The sequence below is a fragment of the Sparus aurata genome, chromosome 8 (assembly GCF_900880675.1).
Source record: "Sparus aurata chromosome 8, fSpaAur1.1, whole genome shotgun sequence".
In the NCBI taxonomy this organism is placed as follows: domain Eukaryota; kingdom Metazoa; phylum Chordata; class Actinopteri; order Spariformes; family Sparidae; genus Sparus; species Sparus aurata.
The window spans coordinates 4,874,855-4,887,092 of NC_044194.1; the positions used below are offsets into that span (position 1 = coordinate 4,874,855).

Consider the following 12,238-nt stretch of genomic DNA (forward strand, 5'->3'; position numbering starts at 1 on the left):
CATGAGGGAAGTTCAAAGGGGAAAGTTGTTGACAATGTGTCGATACAGAACCTCAAACCTGTGCAGCCAGCGGTCCAGGCCGGGAGTGTTTTGGTTAATAGCACGGGAGCTTTTGGACCGGGCCTGGGCTAGCTGGTTAGCATCGCTAACTTCAACATCAAAACTGTCATTTCTTCACATTCTGTTGTTCATTTCTGAGTATTTTCAACTAAAACTCAAACATACTGCAGCTTTAAGTGCAGCACATGACTCTATGTGCTTTCTATCACTGTGTTTAAAGATAATAATGTCCATTAATGGCACATACAAGCTCACCTCCACCTCTTTATACACACTGTTAGAAGACAACAAAGGAAGGTAGCTCTCCTTCACCTGAGAGGACAAACCTCGGGGAGCTCGTCCGGACAGAGCTCCTGGTGGTCAGCTTGTGGATCGGGTCCCTGGTCCCTCCAAAACCTGCAGAGCTGAGAGCCAAGAGACAAAACAAGCAGAGGTTCAGCACCCGGACCACTAGGTGTCAGTGTGAGTCTGAGGACACGGTCCACATCCTCACCTCCTGCACAACACTCACTTATATAAGGGCGCCCTCCTTCAGTCTCACACAGAAACGCAGCTTACTTTCACACTTTCACACAATTTTAATTTTAATTTTTTGTGTTTTCTGCTCCTTTGACAGGACACTCAGCACCATCCGCCCTGCAGGACTCATTGATCCGCTCTGTTATCAATATTAATGTTCAGCTTGTGAGAAAGCACAACGTCATCTCTTTTCTTCATCACTTCCTCCTGCCTCTTCATCACATGATGCAGCATTTCTTTGCATTGACACTTGATATTCCTGCTGCAGTCAGTCAGTCAGTGCTGCTGCTGCATCCTCCTCCTCCTCCTCCTGGATCAACCCCACTCCATGCTCCCCTTCAGGAGGGGCGAGCCTCTGACCCCTGTGACTAACACCTCCACCTGAGTCAAGAGCAGCCCCCCCCTCCTCCTCCTCCACCTCCACCTCCTCCTCCTCCAGCACCTCAGCCACACTCCTTCCACTCCTGAACGCTCGTCTTAATTACAGCAGGGCGGAGACATTGACATTTTTCTTGGAGTCTGAGGAATTACGTCTATTCTTGTTCTTGTCTGCGTCCCTGTGTGTAAACATTGTGATTGTAGGTTACAGTGCGTAAACGTGGAAAATGCCTATGGAATTGTTCCATATTTTGTGACTCTCACTCTCTCCCTCTCCTTTTTTTTCTCTCCTTTTTTTTTTTTGCCTTTTCTCCCTTTAAGCACTTTTCCATAAAACGTCTCTGGACCATTTTTTTTTTTTTTTTTTTTACCAGCCGTGAAGAGGAGGAGCGAGGGGGTGGGGTGTGGAAGTAAGGGGCGTGTTTTGGTATATAATACCTCTCCCTGAGAAGTTTTGTTCTGTCGCCTGGTCTTTGGGACAGCCTCTCACACATCATCTCAGCCGCACCAACTGGGAAACTAACTCACCTGCAATCTCTCCAAAACCAAATAACCACCCCCCCCTCCCAACCAACCCCTCCCGACGTTTTTGACTACTGCCATCTGACATGGAGACCCAGCAAAGACACGGACGCCACTCACTTTGCCACACCTGCCGGAGGACGGAGAGCAGCAGAATGAAGGTAACCAGAGGGAACAAATAGTTTCATGCGCTCCGGGTTTTTTTTTGTGCCGTGCGGGTCTTGACAGACGTCTGGCGGGGGTTGTAACCATGTTTTTCCTCTCGTGTTGTGCGAGTGAGACACACACAGCTCAGCTCCGGGCTGAGCAGATGCACTGATCGCATCATTTTTTTTTTTTTTTTTCTCTCTTTTCCTTTTTGGACATCTCTTTTAATTCGCATGCAGCAGAGAAAGTTGAAGATGCAGACGTGACATGGAGAGCTGCGGGGAGCTGTGAAGCATTCGTGCAACAGGTTACCTGATAGGGAAGGAGGAGAGCAGAGTTTCAGGGGTGTTTTATTATCGTGTGTGTTTTTTTTTATTTTTATTTCGTTTCTTTTTTTTTGTTGGGATTCTTGATGGTGAGCCGTTCTCTGGACTCCGGGAGCAGCAAACAGCTGGTCTTTTCTGTCGGCAGATAGGGGGCGGTAGGTCTGAGGGTCAGTGAGCTCATCCCAGGGTGAGCAAGGGGAAAATAAATGCTGAGTCTGGCCTTTCGGATAGTTAACTATCGAGCAGCCGGTCTCGCAACTTTCTGGAGAGTTGTGTAAGAGCGCGTAAGGCAGAGATACCGTCTCGGTTTTTCCTCCAGAATAAGCACTTCTCCCAGGTGCGACACAGTGACAGCGGCTGATAACGGTGACGGGGGGGAGGGAGGAAGGGAGACAGGGAGGCAGGGAGGGGGGGAAGGTGGACATATGCCATCATTTGTTTTACGCAGTTAGTAGGTCAATACATCAATACGTAGAAACAGCACCTAACAGTGGAAGTCGTACATCTTGTACAATGCGTAAAGTCTGGATCCAACATCTGGCTGTCATCTGGGATTTATTACTCACAAGATTTTTTTCTTCTTCTATTTTTTCACGTTTTTTTTTTTTATTCAATGTCATCATCACTTCTGTAATGTGTGCATTTGTTGACCAGATGCTGTGTGTGTGCATGTGTGTGTGTGTGTGTGTCTGCAGGTCAAGAAGATGTCCTCGTCCAGTCGCGCGCTGCTCTTTGCGCTGGCCCTGACGCTCTACGTGGTGGAGGTGGCCTCGGCGGAGACGCTGTGTGGGGGAGAGCTGGTGGATGCGCTGCAGTTTGTCTGCGAAGACAGAGGCTTCTATTTCAGTAGGTTCCGAAAAACAAAAAAAAAAAAACCCATCACAAGTTTTTCTGCTCTCTTCTCTTTCTTTCCCTCTGCTGCTGCTGCTGCTGCTGCCGCTGCTGCTGCTCAGACGCGCACACATCTGTTTGGATAGCTGAGGCTATCGCTCTGTCTGTGGCTGCGCGGTATGCGTGTTTGGTATTTTTCTTTCTCACGCGCTCACACGCGCACACAGAAAGCGAGAGGGAAAGAGAGAGAGAGAGAGATTATAGCCAGCTGTGTGTGTCTGTGTGTGTGTCTGTGTGTGTGTGTGTGTGTGTGTGTGTCAAGACCTGGTCCAAGCCGCTCTGTCTGCTGAGTGTGCGCATTCTGCCTCGCAGCCCTTCATACCTTCTCATTGCATATGAAAGGGCCGGCGAGCTGTGAAGGCACACACGACTCAGCGCGACACAATGGGCCGCTTGTTTACCAGTAAAGTAATAGCACCCCAAGAGGCATACCAGTCACCTCAGCACCAGTGTTCCCAGGCCGGCCGACCACACTGATGAGTCCGAAGGGGGGGAGGAGAGGAGGGAGGGAGGGAGAGAGCAGGAGCAGGAGGAGGAGGAGGAGGAGGAGGAGGGGGGCTGTTTTTGATGTCAGGTTAAGAGGACGGATCATTAACATCAATTCTGATCATTGCTTCCATTGTAATGATGATGGGAATAGCTGTAAAGCATTAGGTGAAGGCATTGTGCTCGGCCGTTAATCCTCCCCAGTGGATAAGCTCGTGTTTGCACAGTCTGTTTGCGACACAACTTCCAACCTTCCTCCTCGCATGCGGCGAGAGAGAAACCCCTCTCTTCAAACAAGATATTAGCCATCGGCACCTCTGACGGACAGAGAGATCATTATCCGGTTCAGGCCGACATACAGTAGATGTGCTCCCTCCCTCCCTCCCTGCCTCCCTGCCTGCTGGATCACCCTCTCTTTTCTCTCTTCCTGCAATCAAACCTGGCCTTCCCCTCTCCTGAGACTCCTGCAACACTCTGTTGGGTGCAGGACTTCAAACGAAGCCCTTTATCGGATACGGATACTGTTCCCCCCCCTGTGCAACATGCTAACCCTCCACCCCTCTGCTGTATTCTTCTTCACCTCTCTCTCTCTCTCTCTCAGGTCTTTACTCTCTTCCTCTTTTGTTTTGCCTTCTCCCTCTCTTTTCTCTCTGCCCCTCCTCTTCTCTCTCGCCCTTCCTCATCCTTTTTATCTTTGCTGACTTGACAAAGGACAAGGTCACAGGAGAGTTTTCCATTTTATGTATTTGCTCACCCAAAGGTCTGTCTAGGAGCTTAGCTGTCTGTCTCCATCACTCTCCGCAGCACAGGGTGTTTACTTGTGTATTCACTCATTAAAGGACTTCCAGATAGCCCAAATCAGATTATCCCCCTACAAACAAAAAGATTTGTTGCAGTTGGTCATAGATTTTCCTTTTATCCTCTTTGCTCCGTGGACCGACTTTGATTGTGGAAGTAATCCCGCGAAAACAACCCAGATTCATTCCTGAGGTCTTAACCTCGCCCTCCTCATCGTGGTCTGTTGTGTTCCTCCTCAGGTAGGCCAACCAGCAGGGGAAACAACCGGCGCCCCCAGAACCGTGGGATCGTAGAGGAGTGTTGTTTCCGTAGCTGTGACCTCAACCTGCTGGAGCAGTACTGTGCCAAACCCGCCAAGTCCGAAAGGGACGTGTCGGCCACCTCTCTACAGGTCTTACCCGTGATGCCCCCACTAAAACAGGTACGTCTCACCGAACAACAACAACACGCCAGTATGGGAAAACACTATCTGTCGTCCCATCTCCTGCGCCTCCATTCACCTGTGTTCCTCACCCCTATGTCCTTGACACTGAGCGCAGACCGAAACCCACGCGAAGACAGGTTTATCTTGCTAAATGGTCATTGGTAAGCAAGTTACCTTCCATGCAAAGTGCTGACCGTCGTGGAAAACATCAAGACAGTCACAGCACATAATATTCAGGAAAGGGCAGAGTCATACTCACAGACTGAGACTGTGTGTGTGTGTGTGTGTGTGTGTGTGTGTGTGTGTGGGAGAGAGAAAGTCTGTGAGATGGTGGAGACTGCTGGTCCGTAACAAAACAGTGTGTTCCAAAGTGTGTGATTATTAGTCACGGAACAGCAAGCTCCCCCGAAACTGGCATGCATTTTATTTTGATCCGTGCCGTTAAAGAACACCTGACCCGGCCCCGGAGAGCTTCTCTGAAATATGTCACAAAACACGCCAAAGCGTTTCAGGTCTTTTTCACTGCGGTCACAAGACCGAGCTGTGGCTGCTTTCCAGACCTCTTTAAAAAAAAAAACAACCCTCCAGCCTTTCCTCCAGGCCGGACTCGAGAGAGACGTTTCTTTTTTAGAAATGTTTCTGTTTGACTCGTCAGAGGATCGGCATCGGTGGCGTTAGACGTGCGAGCGATGTAAACAAGAGAGCTAAATAGGTGTGTGGCTTCTGTGTGAAATGCAAAAAAAGCAGAGAGGCTGCAAAAAGGGGGAATTAGTTGGGACATGTCCCCAGTTTGTCGGAGCAGGGAGAGTTGCTGGGTACAGCCCGCTCTGAGGGCCAGCTGTTCTTTGGCTATTGAGCAGGCCCGGAGTGAATGAAGAGGGATAAACACTCCTCAAGTGGCAGGACCAAAACAAGCCATTCAGACAGAGCACTGGCTACTCACGCATAAATTCTAGCTCTGCTGCTACCACTCCCACTTTGTCTCAATCCCTGGTGCTCAGCACAACACCTAACGCTATTAATGTGCAGGATCAGAGCGTTTTGAAATGACAGTGCGTGTGTGTGTGTCGTTTCGCTCGGGTCCGCGGAGGTTAGTCAGTTCAGCGGGTCGTTGGGTGAACGACGACGTGCCCCTCATATGAATATGAGGCGAGTGGCCGCCCTTCCCTTTGACAGTATGTTAAAGAGGCTGAGCCGAGCACTTGTTGACAGCTTCTCTCAGTCCAGGAAACCAAAACAGGGGCAAGTCGGAGGCGAGGCGAGTCTGTTATGACGCTCGGCGCTATAAGAATGACATTCGATTTCCATTTGACCGGCCCAACAATGACTGAATGTTTTCTCAAAATAAACAAGGCTTTCCTCCATTGTAATAAGCACTTCTTGCACAGTATCTTATCACTTCTAATGTACTCACTCCCTCTTTTTCCCCCCCCCCCTCTTTTTCCTCCATTTTCGCCTGCACGCCACAATAGGAAGTCTCAAGGAAGCAGCATGTGACCGTGAAGTATTCCAAATACGAGGTGTGGCAGAGGAAGGCGGCCCAGCGGCTCCGGAGGGGTGTCCCGGCCATCCTGAGGGCCAAAAAGTATCGGAGGCAGGCGGAGAAGATCAAAGCCCAGGAGCAGGCGATCTTCCACAGGCCTCTGATCAGCCTGCCCAGCAAACTGCCTCCCGTTTTGCTCGCCACGGACAACTACGTCAACCACAAATGAGCCCGCTGCCAGCCCTTTGCACAGACAAGAGTTTGGAGGGAGAAAAAAAAGACTAGGGGATTATAGCTTTGTCTCTGACGTCATTTCTGTGGCAGTTCTCTTTGACCTCCCCTGCCCTGTCCGAGCCCACCAATCCCTCCCCCTGCTCTCATCCACTACTTCTTGACCTCCTGGCCCTTTTTTCTAATGCCCCCTTCAACCCGACCCACCCATCCTCCTCCGGCACACAAACATGCCTTCACATTCTTCCTGTCTGAACTCTTTCGCTCCCCTCTCTCTCTTTCAGTCACCGACACAAAAGGCACAAACACAAATGATGAACAAAAAGTTAACAATTCGGCTGAATGCAATTCAGGTGGATCCTTAAAGCAAAAAAAGAGAAAACGGGGAAGAGGAGAAAAGAAGATGAAAGAGATCTGTGGTTTGCAAGTGTCAAGAGGACACCCAGCGGAATGTTTTTTTGTCCTTGTGGAAGACAACTGAAAGTGAAGAGCAGCTTGCATGAAAGAATCCATTCCACATCATTTTTTCCTGAGGCAAAAAGAAAATCTCTTAGTTTCTTTTTGTTATTAGTTTGCACCTCTACCTATAAAGGGACTTCCACACTGTAAGGAATTATTTTGTAAAATTAGATTCCTGTTCCAGCACCTTTTGATCACAAACAAAAAGCAGAAAAGAGTCTGCAAAATTGCACATTGCCACGGATTACGTCAAAGTAAAGAAAAAAATGGCACTATTTTTTTATGAACAATGAACGTGTAGCTTAAAAAAATGTCATGGTGCTAGCTTTGGGAATGGACTCAAAGAAGAGGTTGAAAAGCACGTTTTTTTTTCTTTGAATGAATATTAAAACTTTCCGTTTTAAGGAAAGTGTGACTTTTAAAAAAAAAAAAAAAGGAAAATAAAGGATCTGGGGGAGCTCCTGGCAGTGGCAGTGTCAAGGGGGAAGTGTCACTGAGAAAAGAAATGGGCTGTGTTGGCATCGAGGCTCACAGCGAGTGCTAGCGGCTGCTCATCACTAGTTTGCCGGCGTAAGCGGCAAAGGGGGGACCTGAGACCCAGTCCCTGTTCCTCCTGTCCCTCTGAGGCTGCCAGACACAGGGAGCAGTGTGGGGACACATATGGGACACCGTGGACCGCCTGGATTGGACAGTACTACAGTTCTGGGACAGGACTTCCTGTTTGCCATGGCTTTGCAGACTGCTCTGACAGGAAGTAACATGGCATGGACAAAGAGCAAGTGGGATAATGATGATTATATTTTATTTTGTCTTTATTCTGTTTTTCTTTTCATATCAATGTTTCAATGGAAAAAAAAAGAAAAAAAAAAAAAAGGAAAACCCCGTCAGTTTCTGGTACCGTGACATTCCTGTTTTTCCAAGTTAGGCTTTTTTTTTTTTTTTTTTTTTTGTTTCGTTTCCATGGTTATTGTTATGATGTTATTTTACAGTTCTAAAGAAAGGCACAAAATTTCAATTCAAAGGGAAAAAAACAGCAATAATGTCAACTAACATTTTATTTTTATTGTATATCAGTAGTATTCACATGCTTTTGCCTGAAAACAAATACTTGAATATATATATATACATCTATATATATATATAAATATAGATATATAATTAGTTTCCAGGGACGTTGTGTTATTTTCCTTTAGTCTGAGCTGTATCTTGCGTAATGAGCCGCCAAGCTTTTTTGTTTGTTTGTTGAAATACAAATAAGGGCACTGTATAAAGGCATTATTTATTTTGTTATAAAATATATTTGAAAAATTGGTCCAAATAATATACGTAGCACTGATGCTCAACTGACGGTTTTATTTTGTATGATCTCTGTTTTTTCCAATTGGAGTTGTAAGGCTTTTTTGTAGATGCTTTGTACCAAAAATAATGTCTTTTTTTTTTTTTTTTTTTCTCCTTTTTTTTTTTTTTTTTTTTTCTTTTTGCCATAGTTACTTTTAAATTAATATTTTAACAGCAGTATAGCCTGGATCGCTTTAGGCATGTTATGTCACACAGAAATAGGCACATACTCTGAAATACAGTGGTCTGCATGGATTTTCCAGAAAGCCTTTCAGGTGGTTTTTATCTGTGGAAAAAGGAAGAAAAAAAAAAAAAAAAAAAAGCATCAATGAGTGACTTTTATTATTGGTAAAAACTAAAACAACAAAAAAAAAAATATCTTGTTCAACATTGATTGTACTCAAAAACCCACTATGTTTCGAAGCCACTTTAGTCTTGATGGCTGAGGGGGGGAAATGATCAGTCCTTCATTAAATCATGTCTTTGTTATCGTGCATGGTGTCCTATTGGTCTTCTACGGAGCATCTTGCCTAATGTGCCAGTGCCACGGATGTTTGTCGCGCGTTTTGGGGGTCTCGAGGCTGCAAAACGTCCCGGCCAGTCAGTAAGATTTAGGGGGGTTAACGTGTGACTTACAAGCGAGTCTGTGTGTCGATGCCTTAATTGAAGGTAATGATGTTGCTATGATGCTAGTAGCCGTCAAAGGTCACCTAAAGGTCGTTGTCTATCAAGGAGAGAGCCTATCGTCGTATCACCTCACTGTTCTCGTCTGTCTGTCTGTCTGTCCGTCTCTTACGTCTGTCTTTCTTCTCTCTCGGTCGTAGACAATGCTCCTGATCTATTCGCACCAACAGTACGTGTCTGTATTTGCATCACGGCGAGGCAAAAGCGAGGGGAGAAGAGCAGCGTTGTTAGCCTGCCTTTACACCCCCTTCCAACCCCCCCCCCCCTCCCTCCTCAAACGATCTTCCAATCATCCATCCATTATGCATTTGATGAAGGGCTATCACGCTGAACCATTTCTGAAGCACTCAGGAAAAAGAAAAAAAAAAGGAAAAAAAAAAAAAGAAAAACGAGAAAACAATCTATGCTCTCCGAGGGAGAAGTGGAGTAGTTGCCGAGTGTAAAAGTGATAATCTTGTTGTGGAAGGGCAGCTGAGGTTTTTTTTTTTTTTCCCGTACCCATACCTGGCCATAATGACACAGCTATTCTGTGACAAAACCACTGAAAGCCCATGTCAGATACAAGGTAACTCTGTGCCACTTTACAGTTTCCTCCTCCTCCTCTATGGTGTCATGCATCGCCCATGAAATGCAGACTTAATGGTTATTTCTTCCTGCTGTGGTGAAACGGTCAAAGCCAATACTTTACGTCTTCTTTCTGTCTGAGATCTCAATTATCAAGGCTCCGTCCTGTCTCTAATTATATTCTACTTCAGTTGTGCAACAAAGCAGGCAGTGCAATTATTATTATTATTATATTATTATATTATTATTATTGTTGATAGTAATATTATTATTATATTTTCTATTTTATTCTATATTTTCCTGCTAGGACTGCATTCATTCACTATTGTAATGTTCAAACAGGCTACTCTAGTGTTCTTATGAATGGCCTGAAAGACAACCACTTCTTTTCGCTGAATATGAAGAGATATCTTGCCGAGCAAATGGCAACTTTTTCTGTCAGTAGCTCACTCAGCCTGTGTGTATTTTATTGATTTAACCTCTGCACGCTAGAACGTCCGAAATGCACAATTCATGTACTTTCATTTTTAATATCAATAAAAAAACATTTTATCAAACATACGAACAAAAGAAAAGATGTACTGCTTTGTTTTCCGGTGTGTGTTTTGCCCATCTTGGATGTGTGTTCACGCTTTCTCGGCTCGTGCTGCGAGCTGCTTTTAAAATCTTTTTATATCAATTAAACCTTATGTACCCTGTAAATGATTTATTACGTCTTACATCTCCAGTTGCTTTTAGCACCCTCTCGGTTCCTCTCACCCACCCTACCTCCCTCTTTCCCTCTCTTTTTCCTCTCCCTCCTCCATCTCTTCCTCAGCCCACGTCTGTCTGCGTCCGTCCGTCTGTCTGGTCCGTGTCTGTCTGTCTGCCGCTCTGTGATAAGACTGTGTGTGCCAAAGTGTAAATCAGCACTGGCAGAGTGGCAAACCGGGCTGGCCACAACTCCTCAGCCCTTCCTTCTGCTGCATGCCACACTAAACCTGACCTGTTCTCACTGCGTCTGACACACCCATCCGTACATCCATCCCTCCATCCTCCAGCGGCTTCGCTAACTACTGGAGCGAGCTCCACTTCAGTTGCTAAGTTTAGTAAGCGACATGTCTCAAATTATCACATGCATATTCTGAAAATGGCACGACCTTTCATTGTTGACATGCATGCACATACCCAGCCGTGGGATGTCTGTTACCGGGCAGATTTACAGTTTAGTATCTTTGTTCCCAGAATGGAACAGTTTTGGGCACTTGGGGTTATCTTGGTGCAGCAGCAGCAGCAGCAGCAGCAGCAGAGTTGACTGCAGCTCTCAGTTCTGTTTAGATTGGCACTAAAGAGGTTGAGCTTCACAAGCAGGACAGGCACAAATCTGTTTTGCTTTGGCTTTAAGTGCAAAGCTCGACCTAACGGTGACGAGATGCACGCGAGTCGCTCCTGGGAAAGTGGAGCTTGCGTCTCCTGTTTTATGGTCATGAATTGCTCAATTAAATCACCTCTGCCCGCCCCACCGAGGAGTAACCCATTAAAGAAGGAAAAAACATTGCTGTCGAAAATAATATCCCCTTGTGACGGATGGCTGGATGCGGCACATGTTCGAACGCACAATCGTGCACGCACTCAACATATATGCAAATCTTCACATACTTTCATCTCGTCCGCCAGCGAATTCTAGAACTGCATCCCCGTTATTGATTTATGTGTTATTAGTGTTTTGAAAGTGTCACTCACAATAAAACGCTTCGCCTCACTTTCACTGACTCCTTTCAAACAAATTGGCAGGTGTGTGTGCAGGTGTTGCGAGTGTGTGTGTGTGTGTGTGTATTTTGCAGCAGCCGCTCTGGGACTGAGCCTGTTCCCCGCAGGTGTTTATACATAGTATGACTCTCTGGAGCTCGGTAATGAGATCAGGGACTCTCTGGTCCTCAGGGCTCGTCACATCACCGCTGTGCCTTGACGGAGCGGCGTCTGGCACAACATAAGTCAACCAAAACAAGCCAAACCGGGCCGCGAAGCGCCGGGACTTGTGCTCGTTTCTCCCTGATTGATGTTGATTGTGATGTTTAAGGGGTTGGATCTCGTCGAGATCATCAGAGCTGATACCACAGAGAGAAGAGACGTCAGTGCAGTAAAGGCGGCGTGTCGGGGCCAAATGGTATGTTTCTTGGTATGTATGTAATTTTTTTTTTCCTTGTTGCCAAATCTAAATTTAAATCCGCATCTATACGTGGAAGCTAAACAAACAATCGCTATAGAATTATCCTGAATACGTAGACAATACACAGAGGACATAAATGCCACCTCAACCTAAACTGGTGGAGCCAAATAAACCATAAACCCCAAACCCACGCATCCATCCCCATCGGAGAGGCCTCCTGAACTGTGGAGCGGAGTGTAGATGTGGGTGGCACAACTCTCCCAGGCCTGACATTGGAAACTGCCAAAGAGCACACTAGACTTAGTTGTGGTTGGCCGGATGCACGGGATGCATGTAAGGCCAGGCCAACTATTGAGGCACAGGGTTTGGCAAGCCCAGACCATCACAGCCCAGCGTGGCCACACAGGCCAATTAAGACAGGCCTTCTCCTCTCCTTTCTTCTCCTCCCCTCCTCTGTGTCTCTCTCATCTCTCCCTCTCTCTTTATCTCTCACTTTCTCCCTTGTGCTCCCTCTCTCTTTCTCCCGATCCTCACAAAGCGTGCTCACACATTCCTCTTTTCCCACTTTGCCTCTCTAATTGCTGTGCGCTGAAAAGAGGGATGGAGAGAGGGGAATGAGATTGAGAGAAAGAGACAGAAAGAGGGAGAATCAGAGGGAAAGGGGGTCATACCAGAGAACCTCTATGGCCAGGACAAACTGTACTGGCCCCCTGGAATAGTCAAAACTCCTGAGTGCGGTGTGCATCTCCCTTCTCTCTCTCTCTCTCTCTCATTAATTA

The 12,238-nt window shown here is 46.6% G+C and overlaps 1 protein-coding gene across 1 annotated transcript; it reads left to right on the top strand.

Moving 5' to 3' along the window:
* Positions 1–1,399: 1,399 nt before the first annotated feature.
* On the top strand, positions 1,400–9,129 carry igf2b (insulin-like growth factor 2b). The gene is made up of 4 exons (XM_030425968.1): positions 1,400–1,640; positions 2,648–2,798; positions 4,367–4,548; positions 6,024–9,129. Exons 1-4 carry the CDS (start codon positions 1,566–1,568, stop codon positions 6,261–6,263), a joined length of 648 nt encoding a protein of 215 aa, XP_030281828.1. The 5' UTR covers positions 1,400–1,565; the 3' UTR covers positions 6,264–9,129.
* The last annotated feature ends 3,109 nt before the right edge of the window (positions 9,130–12,238 follow it).

What these genes read in the sequence shown, in the direction of transcription:
- igf2b (XM_030425968.1), top strand. Translation starts at nt 1,566, where the DNA reads ATGGAGACCCAGCAAAGACACGGACGCCACTCACTTTGCCACACCTGC. An exon ending in AGACAGAGGCTTCTATTTCA is followed by an intron (nt 2,799 to 4,366) that starts GTAGGTTCCGAA and finishes GTTCCTCCTCAG; the next exon opens with GTAGGCCAACCAGCAGGGGA. An exon ending in TGATGCCCCCACTAAAACAG is followed by an intron (nt 4,549 to 6,023) that starts GTACGTCTCACC and finishes ACGCCACAATAG; the next exon opens with GAAGTCTCAAGGAAGCAGCA.